At 35.8% G+C, this 27,141-nt stretch overlaps 1 protein-coding gene across 4 annotated transcripts in view; it reads right to left on the minus strand.

Moving 5' to 3' along the window:
* The window catches only part of LOC105479670 (Rho GTPase activating protein 24), a 531,861-nt gene that overhangs the window by 415,839 nt on the left and 88,881 nt on the right, over window positions 1-27,141 (minus strand). For 3 of the 4 annotated variants that reach the window (XM_071092610.1, XM_071092608.1, XM_071092611.1), the window contains exon 2: window positions 21,026-21,225. In XM_071092610.1, coding sequence (XP_070948711.1) covers window positions 21,026-21,205 — 180 coding nt within the window. In that variant the 5' untranslated portion in view covers window positions 21,206-21,225. Of the gene's footprint in view, window positions 1-21,025; window positions 21,226-21,562; window positions 21,669-27,141 lie in introns of all 4 variants that reach the window. The other variant, XM_071092609.1, reaches the window with a different exon arrangement.

Below are 27,141 nucleotides of genomic sequence, written 5' to 3' on the forward strand. Positions count from 1 at the left end.
GGAGTGCTAGGACAAAATAGGCTAGTCTGCTTTAAGAGGGACGGAACAGTGGGAGTCACATCTGACAAATCCAGCCCAAGGTCACGGGTCAGATTATAGAGCCAGAGGTTTTCAAAAGTACTTTCCCTGCTGCCATGATACACATAATTGGTAGTATGCCTAATAATAATAACAATTTGTTATTTTGGTGGTGTGGGGAGTGTGGTTGGTTGGCTGTGGTATAGTAATACTATTAACAAACATTTACAGCATATTTTCTGTATGGCAGGTACCATGCTAAGTGCTTCATATGTAGCAGCTCATTTAATCCTCACAAGAATCCTTTGACATAGTTTTGATTTATACTCACTTCCCAAAACTCTAGATGCGCTTCCCTCCTTTTCCCTTGCAATGAAGAAAATGTCAGAGTGCACGTGAGTATTACAGGGATGATCTTGAGCCACTGCAATTTATAAAAAGTAAATCTTTCTCAAGCTAATATTTTAACTAATGACTTGTGAATTTATGTGACTTGTGACTAATGACTTGTGACTTGTAACCAATGACTGTGACTTGTAACTAATGACTAAGTCTAACACAAGAGTACGTTGACATTAGAGCTGAGCACTGCAGTATTACACTTTGCTATTCTTGTTTCCCAGACTCACTCCCTAATTCCAAACTAAATGTGATAGAAATGTGTGTTTTTGATAAAAGTGGAAAGTAGATGAGCATTGATAGATATGTGATTACCAATCCCCTAACCCTGCAAAAAATCTGTTAAAAAGGCAAATCTAGTTAGGCACAGTGGCTCACGCCTGTAATCCCTGCACTTTGGGAGGCTGAGGCGGGTGGATCACCTGAGATCAAAAGTTCCAGAGCAGCCTGGCCAATGTGGTGAAGCCCCGTCTCTACTAAAAATACAATTAGCCAGGCATGGTGGCATATGCCTGTAATCCCAGATACTCGGGTGCCTGAGGCAGGAGAATTGCTTGAACCTGGGAGGCAGAGGTTGCAGTGAGCTGAAATTGTGCCATCGCACTCCAGCCTGGGCTACAAGAGTAAAACTCCATCTAAGAAAATAAAAAATAAAAAAACCCAGCAGATTTTACAGGTTAGTGCTGCATGGGAAAGGCATTATAAATAATTTTTGTCCAGCCTTTAATTTTGCAAATACGAAAACTAAGACTGATAGTTTTCATTTATATTTGACTACTCTTTATTTTTTTCTGTACATATTTTTAAAAGTCATGACAAATTTCTTTTAAAAAGTGAAGATTCTTAAGTTAAATTTTAAATAAACATATATTTCAGTCCATTTAAAAGTACAATAATAATTTTGATGAAAGTTTTAGGAAGTTTCCAGTAGTAAAATTAGTTTTACTATAAAGTATGTTCTTTTGGAGGAAAACCATGGCAGACAAAATTTACTCAATGAGTGTTTATTTAATTAGAAAAAGAAGGAAAGGGCTGGGCGTGGTGGCTCACACCTGCAAACCCAGCACTTTGGGAGGTCGAGGTGGGTAGATCACCTGAGGTCAGGAGTTCCAGACCAGCCTGGCCAACATGGTGAAATGCCGTCTCTACTAAAAATACAAAAATTAACTGAGCATGGTGGCATGCACTTGTAGTTCCAGCTACTCGGGATGCTGGGGCAGGAGAATTGCTTGAACCCAGGAGGCAAATGTTGCAATAAGCCGAGATCTCACCACTGTATTCCAGCCTGGGCAACAGAGCGAGACTCCATCTCAAAAAGTAAAATAAAATAAAATAAGAAAAAGAGGAAAGAAGAAAGGCAGAAAAAAAGGAAAGGAAGGGAAGGAAAGAAGGAAGGAAGAAAGGGTGGGAGGGATGGAGGGAGGTAGGAGGAAGGTAAGAAGGAAGGACGGAAGGAAGGAAGAAAGTTTTCTCATTCCAAACAAATTAAAATTTAATTTACATTAAACAATAATTTGCTAAACATTAGCATCTTTGTGTTACCAATTCACTGTCTTGTGATTACACATTAAGTGTTGCTCTAAGAAAAATTTCCTTTTCTTCTAGAAGAGGGATAATCTGAATTAGCGTGAATGCACATCATAATAATTAGTCAAACAAACATGTGGATGGTATGAAAATCTGCAATGTGCAGCAATGGCTTTGAAAAATACCAGATCTAACTTCCAGACTTATAATTAAAAAGGAATTATTTTGTAAAATAAAGATCCATATTTTATTTTTAAACTCTTGAATCTATTTTGAAAGCATTCTTTAACACATAGGATTAGTATGTACTGCATATGTTTATCAAAGTATTTTGACTTAATGGTAGATGCTCCAGCCAAAGAGATGTCTCTAGCTATATCCCAAGAGGAATTATTAGTCTCAAAAGACAGGACTCAAAGGATAGTTTGATATTGGGAAGCAAAGGAAATGAAAAATGTATCTCTGGCCAGAGATGTAGAAGATAATAGCAGGAACCAGACTCATCATGTAGTAAGTTTTCAGGCATGGTCCCAAAATGGTCACTACCATGATTACATGATAAAAAGAACTTATTCAAATATTAATTGTAACAAATAAAAATTCCTGTCCCTAGTCAAGTTGATCAGTCCTACCATCTCCTATCCTCTGGCATGCTGTGTTTTTTGTTTGTTTTTGTTTTGTTAAAAGGCTAAAAGAATGAATGAAATATGAATAAAATGTACATTTCAAGGACTTTCAAAGGTTCAAGCTAAAAGAAATATTAGGTGTCAATCCAATGCAATCTTCTATTGTTTTAAGATGAGAAAATGAGGATCCAGAGTCATTAACTGGCCAGGCTTTAGGTGGCAGAGTTAGGACTAAAATCCACTGCTAGGACTCTGACATCGGCCAGGTCACAATTCTGTTTGTTATCAGACATAATTCACCTACATGCAAATACCCACAGAAGCTTCACTCTGCAAAACTATAAGGAGGTAGTGAAGTTTACAGATCTCTATTCATTATATGCTCACATCTCTGAGGCCCAATGCAATTTATTTTACAAAGTTGTCATCACCTACAAGTTTCACCTTGCAGGTAATTTACCTCTGAGAATATCATCTGATGGCCTTTAGAGAGAAGCCAACTTTTTATATTTCCCGATTTCAAATCAGTTCAACATTAAATTAGAAACTTCATGGGTCAGAAAGAGTGGTTTAGTATTCAGGGTACAAAGTCGTCAACAATAACTGTCTTCATACTCCTTCCTATGCACATTAGAAACTTCGTATTGATAAGAAAATACTAAAATTGTTGAAATCTTATAAATGAAATAAAAATTTAGTTTATTTTAAGCTCTTAATTATTCATTTAAAACTATCTCAGAAACCAAAGTAGAAGTCAACTGATGTATACTTTTCCATAGTGAATTTCTTATCATCATTGCACTTTAAAGAATCAAATGCCCACGTCCAAAATGAATTTATGGTACTTCTTCAGTCAACAGACATTAACTGAGTGCATACTGTGTGCAGACACTGCCCTATATGAAAGGGTCCCTGGGCTCAAGGGGTCACAATAAGATGGGAGCGTTAATAGTAATCTTACATGAAAAGTGCTATCAAACAGATATTTACAGGACTCTGAGAATTCACAAGAGAAAGACACTAATTTCCACCCCCATCCTTCAGGCTGGGCAGAGAACGAAGAAGGGAATCATGGAAGGGTAGAAAGGCATGAAACATGCTTTTATTTTCTCTTAAAACAACAAATGAAAACTATTACATTAAAAGGCAGCAAGAGGCACTTAGCAAGCACAAAACATCATCAATTAAAAAGCAACAGGAGGCTTCTGTGAAGAACCCAATCATGTGCATGCATAGCATTTAGTGACTGGCTGATCAAGAAAAGCAACTCTGCCTCTTGGTGAGGCTGACAGTGTGTTCAAGATAAAGGAAGGGATTACTGAGAAATCCCTTGGTGATGAAGTTACCAGCACACAGGCCTATTTTCCCTCTGCATGTTATCCTCTCAGCCCAGCATATCCTTCCTTCTTCTGTTTGCATGACAGTCTTCTTTCTTCTTCAGATTTAAATTTAAATGTGACCTTCCCTTCCTTTCTAAGTAGGCCCTACTATCATGACCACCACTGCACCAGTATTATCTGTCTAGCTCTCTATTTTCCTCATAGTATGTTACTTTCCTTACTTGTTAAATGGCTGTCTCCACCATTATAATCGAGCTTCACAAGAGCAGTGACTTGTTTTAGATCAAGCATACCTGGCATATATTACATGCATAAATCTATTCATGAATAAATGCAGAAGGAAAGAAGGATGGGAGGAATGAAGAGGAAAGGAAGCCAAGAGTCCTATTCTATCAAGTCCAAGGGATTGATGGAACTGCACTTATTTCATTTATGAAAATACTGCATGATTAGATCACCATTTGTCAATTTGACTAATGTGTATACTTCTAAAGAAAAAAAACTCACTGGCTGTAAAAGTCAAGTTAAGTATTTTTATGGTAATAAATAATATATCAACATAAACCCCCCAACCCAAATTCACAAGCCTATACTGAACAAACTAAAAAGCTAATAAAATTTAAATATCATTACATGTTAAAATCAATATTCATGTGATCTGCTAGATGATGCTTTTTTTCTTTAAAAAGGATAATCACACACAACATTAAATAACTACTAATTATTACAGCACAGGGGCAATTGAAGCCACAACTTATCTCTACTCCAACTACTGGGGAACTTTTGTTCAGACAGTACTGTATGGTGACATCATTTGGCCTTCTCTTTATGAGAATGTAACATTTTTCTGTATTAATTTACCTCTGTTGTGTTGGGTCAACTAAGGAATACCATCTGGGGTCAATGTGATTAGAAAGACAGACTAAACATGACTATTAATAACACAAGGCACTGTTTGACTACATAATAGTAACATAGATACGAAAATTTCTATGAGTACTTCTTAAAATTCCAATAAAGAATTCATCAATCTCCCATTTTGAGAAAAGAAGACATATTGGATTGTGGCCTATTCCTTAGTTTTAGTGCTTATAGCAGAAGACCTAGATTTGAAACTCTGCTAAAAATATAAGCAATTTTAAGGTATTATGTGAATTAAGCAATTCTCAACTTTATTTTTATTTATTTTATTTTTTTTGAGAGGGAGTCTCGCTTCATTGCCCAGGCTGGAGTACAGTGGCACAGTCTTGGTTCACCGCAACATCCCGTCTCCCAGGTTCAAGCGATTCTCGGGCCTCAGCCTCCCAAGTAGCTGGGACTACAGGCACGTGCCACCATGCCCAGCTAATTTTTGTACTTTTAGTGCAGACAGGGTTTCACCATATTGGCCAGGCTGGTCTCAAACTCCTGACCTTGTGATCCACCCGCCTCAGCCTCCCAAAGTGCTGGGATTACGGGCATGAGCTGCCATGTCCGGCCCAATTCTCAATGGTAAGCCTAAGAATCCCTCTATACAAATTATAGTCTTCTCTGACCCTCAGCTTCCTTTTCTATCAAATGATAGATGTAACATGGCAGATATTCAAGCTTCATTCTGTTTGAGATATAGGGATTGTCATTAACACCAAAATAGTATTATGATTGAATATCTGAGTCTCTTGTTCAACCAATCACATGTCACCATGAAACTGTATTCACAGGTAGTAAAACAAGCTTCCAAACACTTTATTATTGATGCAGGCTTTGGGCCAAAGCTGCTTTATAGATCTCTGATAATTAAGTGTGAATAAAGATTCCTTTTCCCTATGTGTGGTAAGTGTATGTGGTCTTGAATACAGAATCTTTCTTACTCTATTTCAACCCAAATCCCAAATCCAAGTCTCCATTCTTACCACTCCACTGGGATGTAATATCTCACCCCAGCAATTGGCTAAAAGAATATGAGCAAGAACAAGAAAGAGAGAGGGAAAAAAAGAAAGAGCGATAACAAGAGGCATCCACTTGATCTTCCCAGAGTGGGGCAAATACTCCTGCAATCAGTTTCTGAGAGAGAGAATGGAGAAAAATAGTTAAAATCAAGGGAGATGCTGATATACAAAAAAAGACTAGAAAATTAGAGGGATTCTAGGGGTCAGAAATTGTTGCTCCAATGGAGGATCTGGATCAAGTATTTTATACATGTGACCACTAACCAACTAGATGCAAAGGATAAAGAGATAATTGGCACTTCTCCCTTCTGGATAGTAGTCCCTGGGGAACCAAAGGTAGGAAAAAGAGACTAATGTGTCAGCATGCTCCAGACTGGACTTTTAATACATTACTGTAAGCCACCAGTAGAACAGTGACTAGTGAAAAAGCTCTGAGGCCTAACCTATCAAAGCAGACTTTCCTTTTATTGGAGATGGAATAAGGGAAATGAAAGTGAGAATGAACATCTTCCATCTACTCAATTCCATGAAATCATAAAACTTATTTTATTCTTTGTCAGAAATGTCCAAAATGTATTCTTCAACATCATCACATCAGCAGAGGTTCAAGTCCCATAGCCGTTTTGTTATAACCCTTAAATGGAAATAGAGTTAAGAAGAGTACCTCTGCCACAGATTCCTCCAGGTTTCTCTCTAGGACTTAAAACACCAGAGGTGGATTCAACAGGAATCCACAAAAATGAGTGGTGAGTGGCAGAGGCAGGTTTGATAGCCACACTCTTCTCAGTTCTCTGTCCCATGCCCAAGAAGACAGTCCACGGCACATTTGCTGATTAGCCATTTCCATTTTATGTACAATAATTTAGTCACAATCATCAGCCACTGCTCTGTCTCACTTTTGTCTTGTGTCAAAAACAGAAGGAATACATCTGCTTTTGTTAACCAATCTTTTTCATTATATGAGTTTATAAAGGCACGTAGAAACAAAACTCAGGTTTATATTGCATGGCATTGATGGATCAGAGTGGTGTAATGTGAAATAAATAAAAGTGGGAACCACCTGCAAATGCCTATAGAGCTAAAAGAGGTTATTTCATGTATTATTGCAAAAAAAAAAAAGAGGATTAGATATAAGTAGATGAGTTTTAGCTCTACAATTCATCTTGCATACACAATCTTTCAGTATACTTCTTAAACAGCCAAGCATGGTCTATAGAAGGCCAATATCCCTTCTCCTAGGACCTCTAAACAAAGCTTAAGGGGTATTAACATAACTACTAGAACCCCCAGGATGCCTCTAAATTGTCATCATTTCAAAGAGGATAGGGTTCCTCAGCAGGGATATGACAAGCTGTATTCTTATTTATTAAAGTAGGTATGAAATTCCTTCTTTTTTCTCTCTGATAAATAAATCTACTAAAAACACATTTTGCCACTAGTTTGGATCCTGCCCATATCTACAGAACATTTATGTTTTTCCTTCTTGGACTTCTTCTTATACATATATTTTTCACTGTATGCCTGGTTTTGCCAATTGCTAGCCTTGGGATACAGATTTTTTTAATCCTTCTGAAGTTCAGGCTCTTGATCTATTAAAAAACATCTAATGAATAAAGTGTTGTGAGAATTAAAGGAACAATAATATAAATAGAGTACTGAACACATAGGACATAACAGTTCATAATAAACATTTACCCTTTTTCATCTTCCTGGAAAGCCACAGTAGAGTGAAGGGTTACATATTAAAATGCATCTTCATTAAACCATCTTTAATTGTCACTCTAAGAAAATATTTGAAAATGAGGAATAGTTTGAGTTAGTTATACTCTAAAACAGGAAAATTAGTTGTTGTTTTAATTTCTGAGTTCAGTAGTATTGTTAATGCATTTTACAAGAAAAAATCAGAACATGTCAAATTTTTAGACAGGCATCAAAATAAGAAAGTTACAAGAGTATCAACTGTGTGGAATGCCACATAACGTAAGGCCCCGGAGGAGCATTGTACAACTCCTGTTTCTCAATCCAGAATATTAAAGGAAACAACAGGTCAGAAACAAAAGAGTAGTTTCCAACCAGCCACATAAAATAATCAGAGACATATAAACTTGGAAAGATAACAAATAATGCTTCTTAAATTATTATTTCTAAGATAAAATTAAATTATATACTTAAAAGAGCTTAGTGAAAATATGTTGAAACTTTTCAGTTCAGACCATTACCTGAGATCCATAAATGTTTTGCAGGTTTTTCTCCCTGAGTAATACTAAGATGTATGATTAGTAAGAGTTGAAAGATTGAAGTAGCTGACATTTAAATCAATCCCATTGTAAACTTTTTGGATATTGACATAAAGAGTGTTACAGTCTCTGTAGGCATTCCTTTGTACCTATAATTCATTGAAAAATGAATTAACGATACAATTTCAAGCAGTAAACTACAGTCTAATGTTTTAAAAATCCAGTCAATTTTCTATCTCATGAGTTTTGCATCTCATAATTTTGGATGGAAAGGGCTTCAAATGGGACAGTCTGATTGTCCATATCTTTAAAATATTCTCAAGCAGTTTAAAGAATCAAAAACAGAGACAACATTTTAAATAAACACTGTATTTATCAAAATTGCATGTAAAATGATGATTCCTTAAAGAGGCATTTTTGAAAACACTATATATTTTAGATAAGCCATAGTGTCACTATTTGTGGTAATGACTAAAACTGGCTTCAAGATATTTACTTCAATATTCAAAATTCAGTCTAAGATAGAAAACAGAATATTTACACATCTTCTCACAGGCTGAAAATGGAATTACTGCTCATTTTTCCGTAGGATACTCTAAAGGCAGACTGTCTCATTTCCAAAATATCTTTGGATATTGCAATGCAAATTTCATAGGCAAATTCAATGATTTGGGAAACAAAGTATTAGCTCATTGAAGGAATTATGATAACTTGGTTTTTTAAAAGCAGGAACTTTTGTGGGGCTACACAAAACTTCTAGAAACCTGGGATTGAATAGCAACTCTGAAGCCATCAGCTCATCTCTTCATTTGATAAAGGAAGTACAGAAAGAAGGGACTAATACAAGGTAACGTAACTCATTAATAGAAGAATAAAGTCCATAATCCAAAAGTACCTTTAGCTTATTTACCACCACATGCATTTTATATATGTATAAAACAAAAATTGACAGGTAGAAAATCTCCTTTAAAATCTAGAGAAAATGTAACTATTAAATATTGGCATTTAAAAATAAACTAGAAAACGTTTCAAAATAGACAGAAATTTAGCACTGAAAAGCTGTCCAAAAGTTGTATTAGAATCTTACTGCTAATGTTTTCTCCCTCCCCTGGAGAAGGTTATGAATGTTAAAACAAAAACAAAAACAAAAAAAAACAGTTAAGTTAGAGCTACTTTGGTTTATTCAAATAATCAGCGCATCCTTCAAGCAAGGCCAGTACTATGGCATTTACAATTCATATCTAAGTCAGTGAGCTCTTACCCATAGATTCAATTCTTTACCTTAAATGTTCTCAAGATTGGCCACAAAGTAGAATAAGTTTATCTGTACTATTTTATTTCTAAACATGAGTGAAGAATTACATATTATGTAAGCATCTGTAATGCCATATCTAGAAAAACAAGTTTAAGTAGAAAGTCAGGTTCACAAAGATGAGTTAAGGATTCTGCTAATAAATAGAATTGATTCTACTAATCTTTTCTAATCACCATGACACAAACATAAACAATAAGTCAGAAGAGAAATAATTTATCATAAGTTAAAATATATGTAATGCTTATGCTCTATTTTAATACTTTAATATTTTAAAATATTAAAAGCATATTTGTGTATATGGCAAGGTACCTGGTTCATAAGCAGAATAGAATATTATTTCAAGTTAATAATCATAAGTCAGAAACAGGAAGGATTTTTACAATTGTGGAATAATTCATTGATGAGAAAATATTAGTTCCACTTATCTGGGAGAATAAAAAGTATGTACATTTGATTTATAAGAGGTAGTTTCAAATATATAAGAGTATAACATGGGTTTTTGTAATGAGATGTTAAATAGGAATTATTCTATTGTCTCTGACAGGTTTCTGGAATCTAAAAACTGAAATGAAGAGGTACTAAGTGCCTTACTCTTCTATGAGACAACAGAACAACAGAACAGAATCAAACCCAGTTAGACGCGATCACTGTGGCCAGAACCACTATCTGTCCTCCGCTTCCTGCTACAGGCAAAACATCTGAAAGGGGAGTCCATAACACCCTTGAGTCAAGGAAGATAAAACTCCAGCAGTCACTGGCGACTGGAGAGACTGGGAGTTCGCCCCTCAGTTTATTACGTGCTGAGGCTGCTTTGCACTTATCCTTGAGTAATAGACAAAAGAATTGGAAAAAATGTGTAGAGCAAAGAAAATTTGGGGGCCATGTGGAGGGGCCTGCAACATCATATTTGTCATGGCAACCATGTATGCATTTCCAGTGAGTTCATGTGAAATAATGAAAAGTGGGTCCCCAGGTGATGGGACTTCAGCAAGAAGCTGTGGGGTGTACTGCCAATTCTGAGAGCTGAAAGGTGAAGACAACATCAGGAACCTGGGAAGTCGAGACGGTCATCAACAGCAACAAATTAGCCAGAAACGCATAAGCAACCAGTATGGACATGTAGTCCGCCAACATCAAAGGGCTGTTAGACAGAGATTCGTTCGTCTTTGTTCACCTGTTCTCACCAGTTCGCAGTAACAGAGACTTCAAAGACAAGGAAGGATTATCCAGCCCACAGTTTCTCTGCCTCAGTCTCTCTCTCTCTCTCTCTCTCTGTCTTTCACACACACACATAAACACACACACAGGGTGTGAAGGGACACAGATGAGATTTAAATCAAGTTTGAGGCTTGAGTTTTAAATTAGATTGAAATTGAATAAAAATCATCAACATAGTTCCTCAAAAGGTTAAACATACAGTTACCATATGATCCAGTCATTCCACTCCTAGGTGTATACTCAAGAGAAATGAAAACCTATGGCTACACGAACACTTGTAAATGAATATTCAGAGCAGCATTATTTATAATAACTAAAAAGTGTAAACAACCCATATGTCCATCAACCGACAAATGGATTAAAAAACTGTTATATTAATACAATGGAATATTTTTTCAACAAAACAAGAAATAAAGTACTGATAGCATGTTACAACATGAATGAACCTGGAAAACATTATGCTAAAAGAAGAAAAGCCAAATTTCAGAAAGTGAGAACAATAAATCTTGTATCCTGGTAGCTTCCTTGTACATAAAAAGTGATCTCAACATTCTAAAATTGTAATTCAGAGTTTATAACTGATAAATAGTCACCAAATGAATGAACATATGGTGATAGCTCTAAAAAATGAGAAGCAGCTGGATTTAGGCAAGATAAAGCTAAAGAAGAGAAGACACAAAAATTGAACAGCAAAAATAAAAGAAAAAAAACCTGAAGAGAACAAGTAACAAATGGCTATGAAATATTTAATATATCAAGGGCAAAAAAATAGGTTTTTAAAACACATTGCTGTAAACACCAAAAATGTAAATATTCAAATTATATCTTTACTCATTTGGTTTTTTCCCCTAAAGTTTCTTCTCTAATTGGTATAATGGAAATTTTCCTGAGTTTGTGTACATGAGATAGTCTGAATACGGACCACCTGGTTCCATATATTGAATTGCATCATAAATAGAAAAGCCTTCAGTTAATAAGAGTGAATGTGAGAATAGAACTGAAGGGATTCAACTCCAGTAGTTGTCCCTTCAAACTGGTGCTGAGAAACCAGAAAACCAGTGCTGCCTCTCTCTGGGGTAGCCGGTTTTGCAAAGAGAATTCTTCAAGTCTCCTTGGCTGTCATCATAACCATTTTGATAAACTTTGAAGGAGCCCAAAAAAGTAATTTAAACAAAGAGAAAAGGCGTACTACAAAGGATAGTATTGTTCTGAAATCTTTCCATGTAAGTTCAATGTTTGACAGCATAGGTGACAAGTGAAAACAAGTTATTTTCTGCTCTGAAGTTAGCATGACCAATGAAAAGCACCTCCTTGTAAATCTTACATGGGCTGATCATCTATTATTCCATTCATTATACAATTAATAAAGTATATATTATAGATCTTAGTTTCTAAACTGCTGTGTTAATATATCCTGATGGACAAAGGTGGTAGAAATGATGATGATGATAGTAACATCAATAGTTATTATTTATTAACTGCTTTATATATGGCCAGGTACTGTGTAAGCGTTCTAGAAACATTATTTCATGTATTGTTAGCAACTATTCTGAGATAGGTATTTTATGATGTATATTTTACAAATGAGAATAATGAATTTTATGAACTTAGCCAAGCCCTATAGCTAGCAGTGAGTCTAGACTGAACCCAGGCAATCTGATTCTAGAAACTGCACAAAAAACAAGTGAACTCAACTGCTTCCCAGGGAAGTGCCTATACCAGACAAATTAATTCTGGAGAAAATTATGAGCATGAAAATGGTCTCACATGCTGTGATCCCTCTGCCCATCAATCTCCTTTTGTGCAAGATATCCTTTGTGTTTTTCCATCTCAGGTGCCCTCTCCAGCAGCGACAGATTTTCTTAGTTCTTCCTCTTACAGTCAAAAGCGACCTAAGAAGTATTCCTGTAATTCCTACTTACATGCTAATGGAATGATGGCAGGTCAAGTATTTATCTATAGCATAGTTGCTTTTCATAATTTTTCCAGGGATTATATAATAATATAAAATAGTCAATTATAGGAGTTGCAGGACTGTCATGGAAGGCCTTTTTGGATAGGCAGGCATGTTGGATTCCTTCACAGTGAACTGTATATAGAATGAGTTCTATTTTAACTGTTTAGCTTTAAGTCTAATAAACCAAGAAAAATGGGCATATAAAGGCAGGGAAAATGTAAGGTCTCAAGATAAAATCTGAGATATTTACCACTGCTTCCTGGACTCTTAACAAACTTGCAACAAACTTGCCTCTGCTTTCTTCTCCAAATCTCTCTCTCTTCTTGTCCTCTTTCTTAGGTATGGGAATACTTGACCATTATCGATTTCTAACAATTTACCAAAGTGCCATGGCCTACACCTTTTCTTTGCCATAAATACCACTCCAGCAGCTACAGATACCATCCTTCAATTCTCAGGTTAAATTATTCCTTTGAGAAGTTCTCTCTGAACTTTGAAGTGGTGGTAGGGGTTCCTCCTATGACTTCCAATGGTTCCCTATTTTATCTTTATTAAAATACTTATTACATTGTATAATAACTATAATTATGCCTAATATCCACTGGAATGTAACTCCTTCTTCACAAATGCCTGGTATTACTTTAGTCACTTATAGCAGAATTCTCACTGTCACGCTCCTCTGCTCCCAGGATCAATCTAGGCGCCATGTCCAGCCTCCTTTGCAGTTAGATGTGCTCATGTGACTCAGTACCATTTAACCAAATGTGAACAGAAGTGGCAAGGGCCACTACCATGCCTGGTCCATTCGATCCTTTTAGGCAATACTCTATTTTATATCCCCATGGTGAATTTGGAAGCCAAAAGTTAAAATTGCAAAATCACTGGCAGCCTAGGTTTCTAAATAGTTGTTTGAAGTAAACTTTCATTACTTACCTAGAATCATTTTGGACTTTCACCTGAGCTGCTTCTTTCTAAATCCTTATTTTGAGGGATCTATTTATATAAATATACAGTTTTCCTATTATATATTATAAATATATACATTTTATAAATATAAATATATATATATATATTTGCTAGAATCTAGAATAATACCTGTAGGTACATCAGAAATCTATAAATATGTGTTCACTTAAATAAATCAAATGAATGAGTAGTATTAATATCTTAAACAATAAATTCTATTTTTCTCATACTAATTTATAAAAATACTAATGTTGCTTTCATGCTTACCATGTACCAATGCTTTCCAAAATCAGATACATAAAATGTCTTATTTAATCCCCAAAATAATATAATGAGTTATTTACTATCATAATCTCATATACAGATTAGTAAATTGAAGCTTATACCAGCTAATTCATTTGCCCAATGTATCCAAATTAGTAACTGTACGAGCTAAGATTCAATTCGAATAATTTTATTCTGCATTCTATGTCTTTACTCTTAAAAGAGTTATTCCTATATTGCTGTGTAGAGGAGGAAAGCAATAAAATTTTAAATAACAGTGGAATAAAATAATATTTTATATAAATAATACTTTCTATAACTTTATATAATAATTTCTAGGAAAGTGCTAAGAGTTCTTAAGAATTTATGATGATGCATTGTACCATCTTAGTGTCATTTTCAACACCAAAAGACTCAGATGCTACCCAGAAAGTTAGTTTTAAATTTGAGGATGATATCTAAGTTTCAATGCTTCTAGTATTATTTTAAATACTTCATCGAGGCTTTGGCTTCATAAATGTTAACAGGACAGCAATTGTCTTAGAGATTTCTGGATTTCATTAACACACGAGTTTGATTAAATATAAAATGAGAGCTTACTCTTAAATCAGCAGTCAATCCTTGCACATTTAGAGGTCAACCCTCAGGTTATAATTCACTCAAAATCACTTTGTTCTCTAAGTTAAGAAAATCCACTGTGATCTAATATAGTATCATCTTCATCATGTACAGAAAAAACCTTCCTCACATAATTGGATCAATCTGTTGTAGAAAGTCTAGACCAGATTAATTGGGTTGGTGCCTGTTTGGATTTTAGTCATTTTATCAGGAGTTTCAGACTGGCTTCTGAAAATCGATGCCCCGCTGTGTCAAACTCTAGCACAAGCCTATGTCAGAGGCTTTCTCTAGTATGGCCAAGCTTGAGCCTTAGCTTTTATTTAAGTAGTAATATGCTACATAATAGAAGTAAAATAGGAATTTTACTTCTATTTAATAGGCAAATAAAAAAGTCATTAGGAAAATTTATCACTGGATTCACTTAACAAAACCTGCACGATTTCCTTATTTTTAAGATAACTATAATCATACTTCATCTCTGACTCGGCTGCTCCCCCCATGTTATTGTATTGACAAGGCCATGGTCATTTGTCATGATTAATGAAGCATGCAAGAACAGATATTGTCATGAATTCAGTTCACATGTGTTTTAAGCCCTTTCTAATAGATATCCAAAGTCCTTGGGGGTGTGCGGTGTAGGGGGAAGATTCTTTTTTATAGATTCTTCTGTACAATATGATCTTACAGTTTTTCCTCTGCATGTAAATATAATGAAATTTGTAAGATAAATTAAAATAGAAAAGATATTACTTTAAAAACTGGAAAAATTCAGCACTATAAAATGTTTATAGTAGTGGCCTGTGAGTGACAATAATTATAGATGTATTAATGTACTTTCAAAAATGGCCTACATGCATCACCTTCCTGTTTTTATAGAAACAATCAAAATCAACTTTATTTTTAAAATATGCTCTGAATAAAATCTATATAAGTGCAAATACTTGTAGATAATGGATTCTGGAGACAGTTTTGTCCTAGATGAACTAAAGCTGCTTTTTTTCTATTAAAAAATTACAAGATACTGAGGATGTTTAGTTTGATTTATATTAAATATTAAATAGCTATATTATGAGGTAAGTCTCTCATATATTGCCAGGTACTGTTGGCTAAGTGCTGGAAAGTCACTGTTTACAAATCAGGTGCCGTCTCCAGAGAGAGGATAGCCTTGAGGTACCTTTGCCTTCTGCTCAAAAAGAAAATATAAGAAAAGTGGCAGTGAAACTTTCTAAGTTCTCAAATTTGTGCAGGTTGTTGAATATTTGGAAGGCAAAGTGCAAGTTGAATAAGAACATGAAACATTCATAGTAAGTTCAAATATTTAAGTACAAAATGCACTAAATCAGATATCGTGTGTTCTCATAGCAATAAAAATTGAAGACAGAGATGTAAGGAAAATCTAATTGAGAAACTCTTATTTATTAACTTAAGTTTTCAATGTATTAGGAAACAACTGTCATGATTCCTTTCTGAGATTAACATAGTTGTGTAGTTTGAGCATCACAGGTGCTCTGGAAATAGCTTCTCATTGCCTACTAAGGAATCCCTTTTCCATCGGGGTCCCCTGTTTCTCTCTAACTGCATTCTTGCCATATATTCACCCTTGCAATATGGAGCTAGCTATAGATACCTATTTTACAACTCCATGTCTTTCCTCTGCTCTGAATTCCTTTCCCCAATTTATCTACCTGTAAAACTCACATCGACCTTCAAATCCCAGGTCAGGGTCACCTCTTGCCTTATGCAGCCTTTCCCAAGCCCTCTAGACAGTCCTCATTCACTCCTTGCTACTAATTGTACCCATGTATTCATAGCATTCAGCATTTTCAGGGTAGCCTGTTATGATTATAATTTTACTTTCCCTCAACAGATGAGCAGTTTTTCATAATAAGGATAATGATGGAGTTTGATTTGACTCTTTTTATTGAGTAAAACAACTCAGTGAAAATTTATTATAATAAATTGAGAACTTAAACCAAGGACAAGGAGGACATAAATTTCAAGGGTTTTTTACTCTCATTTTAGAAGTGCCTTCTATAATGGTTGAACTAGTTTACAATCCCACCAACAGTGTAAAAGTGTTCCTATTTCTCCACATCCTCTCCAGCACCTGGTGTTCCCTGACTTTTTAATGATCGCCATTCTAACTGGTGGGAGATGGTATCTCATTGTGGTTTTGATTTGCATTTCTCTGATGGCCAGTGATGATGAGCATTTTTTCATGTGTCTGTTGGCTGTATGAATGTCTTCTTTTGAGAAATGTCTGTTCATATCCTTTGCCCACTTTTTGATGGGGTTGTTTGTTTTTTTCTTGTAAATGTGTTTGAGTTCTTTGTAGGTTCTGGATATTAGCCCTTTGTCAGATGAGTAGATTGCAAAAATGTTCTCCCATTCTGTAGGTTGCCTGTTCACTCTGATGGTAGTTTCTTTTGCTGTGCAGAAGCTCTTTAGTTTAACGAGATCCCATTTGTCAATTTTGGCTTTTGCTGCCATTGCTTTTGGTGTTTTAGACATGAAGTCTTTGCCCATGCCTATGTCCTGAATGGTACTACCTAGGTTTTCCTCTAGGGTTTTTATGGTATTAGGTCTAACATTTAAGTCTCTAATCCATCTTGAATTAATATGGAAAACAGTATGGCAATTCCGCAAGGATCTAGAACTAGATGTACCATATGACCCAGCCATCCCATTACTGGGTATATACCCAAAGGATTATAAATCATGCTGCTATAAAGACACATGCACACGTATGTTTATTGCGGTGCTATTCACAATAGCAAAGACTTGGAATCAACCCAAATGTCCATCAGTGACAGATTGGATTAAGAAAATCTGGCACATATACACCATGGAATACTATGCAGCCATAAAAAAGAATGAGTTTGTGTCCTTTGTAGGGACATGGATGCAGCTGGAAACCATCATTCTCAGCAAACTATCGCAAGAACAGAAAACCAAACACCGCGTGTTCTCACTCATAGGTGGGAACTGAACAATGAGATCACTTGGACTCGGGAAGGGGAACATCACACACCGGAGCCTATCATGGGGAGGGGGGAAGGGGGAGGGATTGCATTGGGAGTTATACCTGATGTAAATGACGAGTTGATGGGTGCTGACGAGTTGATGGGTGCAGCACAGCAACATGGCACAAGTATACATATGTAACAAACCTGCACGTTATGCACATGTACCCTAGAACTTAAAGTATAATAATAATAATAAATTAATTTTTTTAAAAAAGTGCCTTCTAAGAAAGTAAAAAAAAAACAAAAAGCAAGTTAAGTTTATTGAATCTTTCCAGCTGGTTAGGAATGTTTAAAAGGATGAATTTTTGAAACTTTACTCATGATATTTTCTCCATATTATTGAAATAGCCCTCATCAAAATACATGAAGGCCAAGGGCATTCTTATGTTGGAAGCATTGAAGTGAAAAGAAAAAAACAAGAAATACCTCTGACTAAAAGCAAAGGTAAAGAAAAGTTGAGGACTAATGAGAAGGCAAGGATGAAGCAGAAGAAGCACTGCATGTAGGAGCAAGAAAGTGACTCCTAGTTCTTCATCTGTCACTCATTAATAACGTCCTTTTGGCTGTTACACACAGATATACACACAACTACATACATGCAATCATAAACCCACAACTACAGAATGACAGGTTTAAGACAAATTTTTTTCCTCTTTCAACATTTTTCAAGGTGCTCAATTATTCTCCATTTAGATGTTCTGATTCTTTTAAATATATTTTACAATATATCACTGCAGGGCTTATTTAATGTGGCTTAAACTTTGTTGTTTTAAATAGTATGATTTTGATAGATGGAGTTGAAAACAGTCAATATTACTCACGGTACCTTAGTCCTGGCCCTGCTGCTGCATGGCCCTAGATACATTCCATTGACTCATTAACACATTCAAAAATATGCTATTAACAGTTACCATGTGCCAGGCATCTACCCTCACTTGGTCTATTTTAAGGGAAGAAATTAGCCCATTCATAGAACAACATAGAATGTTTGCATATTACAAAGTTCCCTCTGATATAGAAATTGTCAGTTCTTAATCTGAATTTGTATGCATGTGTTTAAACATCAGGGCAAAACATTAAAAAGCTCAATGTTAAAATTATCAGTGCTTGAATTGTATGGAAGTTAGTTAAAAAAGATAATTCAAAGTTATTTATCCCAAGGCTGGGCGCAGTGACTCACGCCTGTAATCCTAGCACTTTCAAGACCAGCATGGCCAACATGGTGAAACCCCTGTCTCTACTAAAAATACAAAAAAATTAGCTGAGTATGGTGGCACACTCATGTAGTCCCAGCTACTTGGGGGCCTGAGACAGGAGAATCACTTGAACTCGGGAGGCGGAGGTTGCAGTGAGCTGAGATCGCACCACCGCGCTCCAGCCTGGGCTACAGAGTGAGACTCTGTCTCAAAATAAATAAATAAATAAATAAATAAATAAATAAAAATAAAGTTATTTATGCTACATTTTAACTTCTTTATTAATCACAAATCTTTAACAAATAATATATAGAATGAAAAATTTAAAAACTTTTTTAGAGGGGATGGTGATGGTCTATGTTTGGTTTGTAAAAGAATTAGTACTTTTTGGTCAATACAAGTCTATTTTGTTAATTTTATTTACAGTAAGTCTACAAATACTAGTAATACTAGTAACATGCTAATATAAAAATATTATTTATCTTGGAAATACTATGAATTAATGTAATTTTCATTTTGAGTAGATTTTCATTTGAATTAATCTGGAGTTTTTACATTTTAAAAGTTATATTTCCAATTTTTTAATCAATCTAACTAGTCATGATAGAGTGGATCCAAGCCTGTGGTCCATGTTTCTCAAATTTGAGAATGTGCAAATGTCAGAGAATGTGCACATGAACTCTAGTTTGAGGAATTCTGCCCTAAATTATTCAAAAAGGATATTATCATATTGCCTGGGATATGGCCCTCTATGTATTTTCTCACAGACGGTATTCACTGTGCTCCTCCATAACGAAGTCCCCACACTGGACCCCTTAAATTCTGTCTTTTCACATTAACCTGATTCCTTTCTCTGAGTTTGGTAAAAATAATTTTATATTCAAGGTAATACCTTAATCTGATTATTAGATAATTATAAAACAAGGTGCAATTAGAAAAGAACCATGGAGGGTAAGATAGGAGACAGAAGACTCCATCAATTTGCTTCTGATCTTTGAATGATTATATGATCTTGATTACATCACTTCATATCTCTAAGTCACAGTTTCCTCCTCTGTAAAAATAGTCCCCATATTCCCCACCGGGTTGCAATAACAGATGAAATAACAGATACGGAAAGTACTATAAGTGTCATGAAACCAATATGGGACCCTCTAAATTTACTTATAATGTCTTGGGCTAAAGCCATATGAACTCAGACTTACTTGAGACAAATTATTAAACTACTGTTTGTTTGACTTTGGGTAATCTGCATTACACATAAACCTTGGTGTTCATGCATAAATAGGGTTAATAATACCTACCTCATAGGATTATTTTAAATATTTCATAAGATAATATATGTAAACTTTTAGCCTGATGTCCAGCTCTGGTAAATGCCTAAAAAGTAGTAGCAATTTCAAAAAAATGACCAAGGTTTGCAGCATGTATTTTTATTGCTATTTTTAGGGAATTCAATTAGAGGAATAAGAACATCATGAAATTATAATGCCTTAGGAATTTAAAATACTAAAGCAGAGACCTGGTTCAAATTCTTAATTAAGTTCCTTAACTTTAACACAAGAGGAAATAGCCTCAAGAACATACTGTTAGGGTTGTTTATATAAATGAATCTAAAATGATTCTTCTCTCATGTATGTATCCTATAGATGTAGATGAAAAACACACAGAAGTGATGCCTTAGTTTGCATATCCTCTCATCAACTGATAAGCCATGATCAATCTGAGAAAACTGTTGCAACTACAGAAATGCAGGTGAAGATGATTCTTCTCTCTCATTGCAGTCTTGAGACTTTTGGTTGAGAAAATAAGTAAATAAGCAAATAAAGAACCACTAAGGAACTACAGAGCAACAGAGAGACTATTCACAGAGGAATGGGTATATTATGTATGCTGGTTGAATGCATCAATGTCATTTGGTTCAGCACCACATCCATATTTAATGTAAGTTAAAGTATGCAGGGAAGCCTCTGAGAATTGATACTGAAAATGTCTCAGAAATTACTGAAAGTTGTGCCTACAGTTCTTCCTTCAAACCTGTGCTTTCCATTTACTCCTGAGAAAAAGAAAGATGTTTTGGCTACAATATATCTTTTAGCAGATGTCTATTAAAATTTTCTCATGAACTAAGTTTGCCAGAGGAACTGAGACATTCTCCTCTGGTAAAAACTGAAATTAATATTAGACAAGTATAATTTGCCTCTTGGCCTGAATTAGCAAATTTATTATCTCCAACTCAAAGCAAACAATGGGTAAAAGGGTGAAAGATGACAATGAACTGAAGGAGACCAGGGGACTTTGGGTGGTCTCAGTCCCAATCAGTTTCCAGCAAATCCCTCTATTTCTTGGCTTTCTTAGGCCCTTAATGCTTTACATTTTCTCCTACTCACCAAGGGCTTGGTTTCATCTTCATCTTTGAAATAGTAGAGCTGATCCCCCTTGAGCACAAACCAGCGAGTATGCCAAGTCTTGACAAAGCCTCCTTGCTTCCTCAGCCACCCACACTTGATGGCATTCTGCCGCCCTTGGCCTTGTTGGGGGTTCTCCGTGGCGTCATTGTTCTCCTCCATTATCAAGCTTATGGACTTTCCTAGTTAGCAAACAGAAAGAAAGGAAAATAATGAGGTGCTCTGTTATATTCAACTCCCTTTTAAACCACTCTTCTCCAGGAAAAAAAAAAAAGAAAGAAAGAAAAAGAAAGAGGGAGAGGAGAGAAGAAAGAAAAGAAAGAGAGGGAGAGGAGAGAAAGAAAAGAAAAGAAAGAGAGAGAAAGAGAGAAGGAAAGAGAGAAAGAAAGAGGGAGAGAAAGAGAGAGAGAGAGAGCAAGAGAAGTGAAGGGAAGGAAAAGGGAAGAGGAAAGGAGTGGGAAAAGGGGTGAAAAATGTTCCTCAACTCATTGGTCAAATTTCTAGACACAAACCACAGACCTGGCAACAATATGCCCAGAGGAAACATGCAGAGAGCTTGTTTTGCCGTCCTGCCTTCTTAAATGAATTCAGCAGCTGAGTGGTTGCTCTTTGTCCCTAAGTAGAACTGAAAAATGAGAAAGTTCTAGAGGTAATGTGTGAAGAAAGAATTTCTAAAAATAACCTAAGAAGAACTGAAAAATGAGAAAGTTCTAGAGGTAATGTGTGAAGAAGGAATTTCTAAAAACAAACTAAAACATAACTCTCAAGATTATGGCCTCTGTGTCTGTTGGGCAGAGCCTAGGGCAGGCCCCTGCAGGCTTAGGTTTACCTGGGCAAGAGCTAGCCTGACGTGTGTCCCCATTTCAAGAGACTATTTAGAAAACTTTAATGGAAAACATTTGTCTTACATAGGGGAACATATCTCAAGATGTTTCTACCCTCTGTTTCCCAGATTATTCCCTCGAAAATTTCTTTGGCTGGTCAGGGATTCGTACAGCTGAAAAACTTTAAGAGGAAACCAAAAACAAAACAAAACAAAACAAAAAAAACGAAGTACCTGCTTTTGCCTGTTTTTCCTATAGTTTTTTCCTTTCCCCTACAGCCATTCTGAAGCTTCAGGAGGGTGTGGTGTCTTCCAGTATGTGACATGATGAGGAATATTTTAAGATTATGTGTGAAGTAGTATAAGGCCATACTACCTACACATAAGCAAGAAAATGAGTTCTTCATTGGAAAAATATTAACCAACAGCTGAGATGCTAAAACTGCCCCAGTAAAAACAGAGAAGGTGGACATTCTAGGGGAGCCAGGCACAAGTGGTTAAAAGAGATTTTCCTGTTCTGAAAGCTTCTTCCAAATTCTTGCTAATGTTTATTTCTAAACATTTATTCAGGAATTGGGAAGCCCTCTCTATCTCTTGTGTCTCTGATGAGGTTATAAATATAATGATTATCTGATAAAGCATAAATTATTCCTGTCCAGGCATATAAACAAAGTCCCTGTTTTATCATTTCTGATTGATTCTGGAAGACAAGCTGTCTTTCTGTCTGATCTTTATATTCACCGCTAATTTTTTAATCAATTTGCATGTATACATTTCTACTTATAAATTCCATGAAGTTTCTATTGTCAGTCCTTGGTCATTTATGTTTCTTCCTTGAAGTCTCAGGGTCAATTCTTCCATTATTGTGATTCAAGTTCTCTCAATTTAGTCCTGCCATTCCTGTTGCAGGGATGAAGCAGAACCTTCGTTCTAATTACCTATTTTAATAACTTCAACCATCTTTGCAGAAGATTTGCCTCTTTCATTGGCATATATTTCAATCTATCACTATGCTTACCTTAATCTTCACCTCTTAAACTACTTTTAAACTTCAAGGAAGTCACTTGACTATTATCTGTCTCATTCAATATGCACTTTTTTCCTTTCTTAAAAAAAAGGCCCCTGTCTCTACAATACATCTGGACACCTCCTTTGCCCTATGGGGCATTCCATGACCATAACCACTTATTGGAGAAAACATTCTCCCCTCAGGTGTGTGCCCATGTGTGTGCAGACTGGACCATACCTGATGCTTCCAATTGGCTATGCCCGCAGGGCAGGAACTTTCATCTCCTTTCCTTCACAGTATCTGACCTACTATGACGAGCCAAGAACTCCATTCTAAATGAACAATTAATGCTGTAATTTAGATAGTAAGTATGCTTAGTTAGACCACCCTAAATAATCTTTTTCATCTCCTGGTATTTAAACTTTAAATCTACACAACTTGCTGTTTCATCACTGCCTACTTATTCTTTGACCAAACACCTTAACTTATAAAGTTAAATGGGACCTTAAAACAAACATTCCAACACACACACACACACGCACCCCACAAACATGCACACACAAATCTAGAATTCATTGCACAACAAATTATTTAGGGCCCTTATGTATTTTTTTCTTTCCTCTCAAATTCATGCTTTCTATTAAGTTTGAAAAATTCCCTCTAACATGCTTCAAGGTTATTAGCAACCTACCATTGATAACATAAAAAATACAAGTAGATAATTTCCCTTTTGTGTACATTAATGCCTTAGTGAGAAATGTGTGTACACTAGAACATGGTTTCTGATTCCTTTTGCATATATTGTTTATAAGTCTGACTGAAGTCAATGACTATATTGCCCACTGAACTGACTAAAATGCATATACTTTTATGATTTCAGAATGCATCAGAATGCTTTACTAATGCTAACTGAAGACTAATTATAACAATTCATTAAAACAGAAATGAAAACAGACTTATACTCCTAAGGGAAAAAAATGCCACAACTATTGTTGGATGAGGAAAATTAAGTTTTACTAAAATAACCACAATTTTTACAGAGGTCTTAATATTTCTGGAAAAATAAAATGATTAAAATTCTACACTTCATCTTTAAAATGAGGATGCTGGACTGGATTATTTCCAACTATGGTCTCTTCTAGCACTCTGAAATCTATCATCTCTGTAATTCCATAAGTGTAGGGACATCAGATATCCTTACTACTCAGTAGAATGTCTGGCATGCAGTGAAGCTCAATCAATGTTTGATGAAGTAATCAATTTTGCAATAGGTTTCATGCTAAGTGTCTGAAAGTGAACATGATCTCCCTCTGAAATGTGATCTTCCCCCAAACCTGACCTTAGTAAATGACACCATGGTACACCCAGTTTCAAAGATAAGTATATAGAAAACTAATCATTTGACTCCTGACTCTTCCTCACCCCGGATATCAAATCAATCAGTAAATTCAGAATGCCTCTAAAAATAGTTCAAATCCTTCCTTTTGGCTTCATCTCTATTGCCACCTTATGGTGCAGTCCACTATTATCTTTTGAGGAGATGATTCTAATAGCCTTCCGAGGAGTCTCACTGCTTCCATTTTTAGCCATAAACACAAACACACAGGTACATGCTCACACATATTTCATTCTCCAAAACGCAGCCAAAGTGAGCTTTTAAAAATTCAAATCAGATAAGGACTCTCAGCATTTGAAAATGCTGTTGGCTTCCCACTGTACTTATTTCAAAATCCAGAGTCTTACCATGGCCAATAAGGCTCTGAATCATCTGGCACCTGTTTACCTCTCTAACCTAATTTCATGCCACCTTCTCCCCATCCCTCCCCATACCAGACACATACATACTTAACCACTCTTATTTCCTTTCAGTTCTGGAAACACCCAAGCTTCTTTATGCCTTGCTGCTTTCTGCCTACAAAACTGCCTTGAGCTGTTTTCATGCTCAACTCCTTTTTATCTAAGTTTTGGCTTAAAATCTCTCTTCCAAAAAACCTTCACTAATCACCCTGTGAATTAGGTCACCTCTTTTTATTCTCTGTCACTGAACTGTGTCCTTTGTCTCCCTGATACTTCTCTAAATTGCTATTTATTTAGTTCTTTATTGTCTATTGCCCCGCCAGGAGACCATATGCTTCATGAAGTCAAGGACATGGCTTTCCTTACTAAGCATACCCAATGCCTTTAATAGTGCTTACCTGGTACTCAATAAATCTGTTGAATCTACAGATGGAGCTCTGCAATAATCACAACATAATCTCTACAAAGAATATTCTAGAAGGTTCTTTTTCATTGCATTTAATGCCTTAAAGAAAACTGTGTACGTTAAGAACTTGACTTTTTCCTTTTACATAGGAGACTTCAATTAGCATGAAAATTCTTCTTAAACACAATGTCAAAATCATTACACTTGAAAGAACCTGAAACTGTCCTTATGAAAAAAACATTCAAAATTTATACCTTTTAGTTTTGGCAAGAAATACGCATAACCAATTGTGGTTTAACACTAAGTACAGTTTATTCACTCAAATTTCACTGATTTCACTGAATCTCTGCTGGGAAAATACTTTCACTGAAGTCAGGCCATGGTAGCTGGGTGGTATGTGAGATTACAAAATAGAACTATCGCCTTGGTTAGAAAACCAACATAATGATGAACAAAGTACTCATCTAAATAAACAGTTATTCCAAGCTAAAACAAAAACAGAACTGAGAAATTAACCTGTGTCTGTATCAATCTTAAGATAAAAACCTTAATGATGGCTACTGTACCATGCCATAGCTAGACAGTTCTCAGCATTTGATGGGCTTGTAGCTTTTGAATTGTTTTCCAGAGGAGGAAACTGGTTTCTACATCTGTTTGTATGGTTTTCTTTTGCAACCAGATGGGCCAAGAACACAACAGTATAACATGGTGCAATCAGAGATGAAACTCATGCTCCTAACAAACTCTTCTAAGAATCAAACAGTACACACATAGATATGTAGCTGTGTGACTTCAACAAAGAATATATAAGCATGCATATAAACAAGGATGTAAATAAAGAGGATGCCATATATCACAGAGTTGCAATGTATTTGATTACAATACCTTACTATACATGTTCAGCAAACATGAGAGAATGAGCTAGTAGGAGAGAGCTAGAGAAAAGGAAAAAGGGAGAGGGAGCAACTTAGAAAACACAGGCAATTCCACCACAATGCATCCACTCAATGAATGCATGCTCCCATGGCGAGGGTGAAGGGGAACAAATACATCTCCATGCTTTCAATCAATATCAGTTTCCTTGGCATCTGGTGGGGTATTTCACTGTATAAATGTGTTCTCAGAATTTGAGTGCACATGATTTCATACCTCATGTCCCCTCAATCAGTCAAAGACACAGTGATCTGTCCTATTGCTGGGGGAAGAAAACAAAACAAAACTGGCAATGTTGGTAAAATATTACAACCTATGAGAGATTTGTGGGACTTTAAGAAGAAATTTTGATCACTCTCAATTGTCACCATTTGCACTGACTTTAGAACATAAATCATTTTTAAGATGTGATTCCACGGTATGCAGTATATAACTACAGAGAACCAATATTTACCTAAATTCTACTTTTTCTTATTTTAAACAAAATAGTTTATTTTATAGGTATTGCCAATAGGCTGGTTTGTCAAGTGGCAGGACATTGTATTGAGCTATATGTCTACATACTAGACACACCCTTTCTATGCATAACTGTTCACACTACAAAAACTTACAAAAGGAATTAGATGGTATGTGCATGTGTTTACAGGCATACATGAAAGTGCACATATGTGTATGGGTGTGTGTATGTATGGGTGTATGGTGGGTGTGGGTATATATATATACTATGTATGTTCTGTCTAGAGCAGGAGTCCCCAACCCCCTGGGCTGCAGACCAGTACCAGTCCATGGCCGGTAAGGAATTGGGCCACACAGGAGGTGAGCTGTAGGCAAGCGAGCATTACTGCCTGAGCCTCATCTCCTGTCAGATCAGCAGTGGCATTAGATTCTCATAGGAGCTCAAACCCTATTGTGAGCTGCCCAGCAGGGGATCTAGGTTGTGCACTCCTTATGAGAATCTAACTAATGTCTAATGATCTGAAGTGGAACAGTTTCATCCCCAAACCATCTCCCCTTCGCCCCATTAAACTGGTCCCTGGTGTTAAAAAGGTTGTAGACCACTGCTCTAGAGAACAAAATCTTTAAAGACAAAATATTTATTGATACTCTTTTCTCATTTTTTAAATACTCAG

Source organism: Macaca nemestrina, chromosome 3, assembly GCF_043159975.1.
Source record: "Macaca nemestrina isolate mMacNem1 chromosome 3, mMacNem.hap1, whole genome shotgun sequence".
Taxonomy (NCBI): domain Eukaryota; kingdom Metazoa; phylum Chordata; class Mammalia; order Primates; family Cercopithecidae; genus Macaca; species Macaca nemestrina.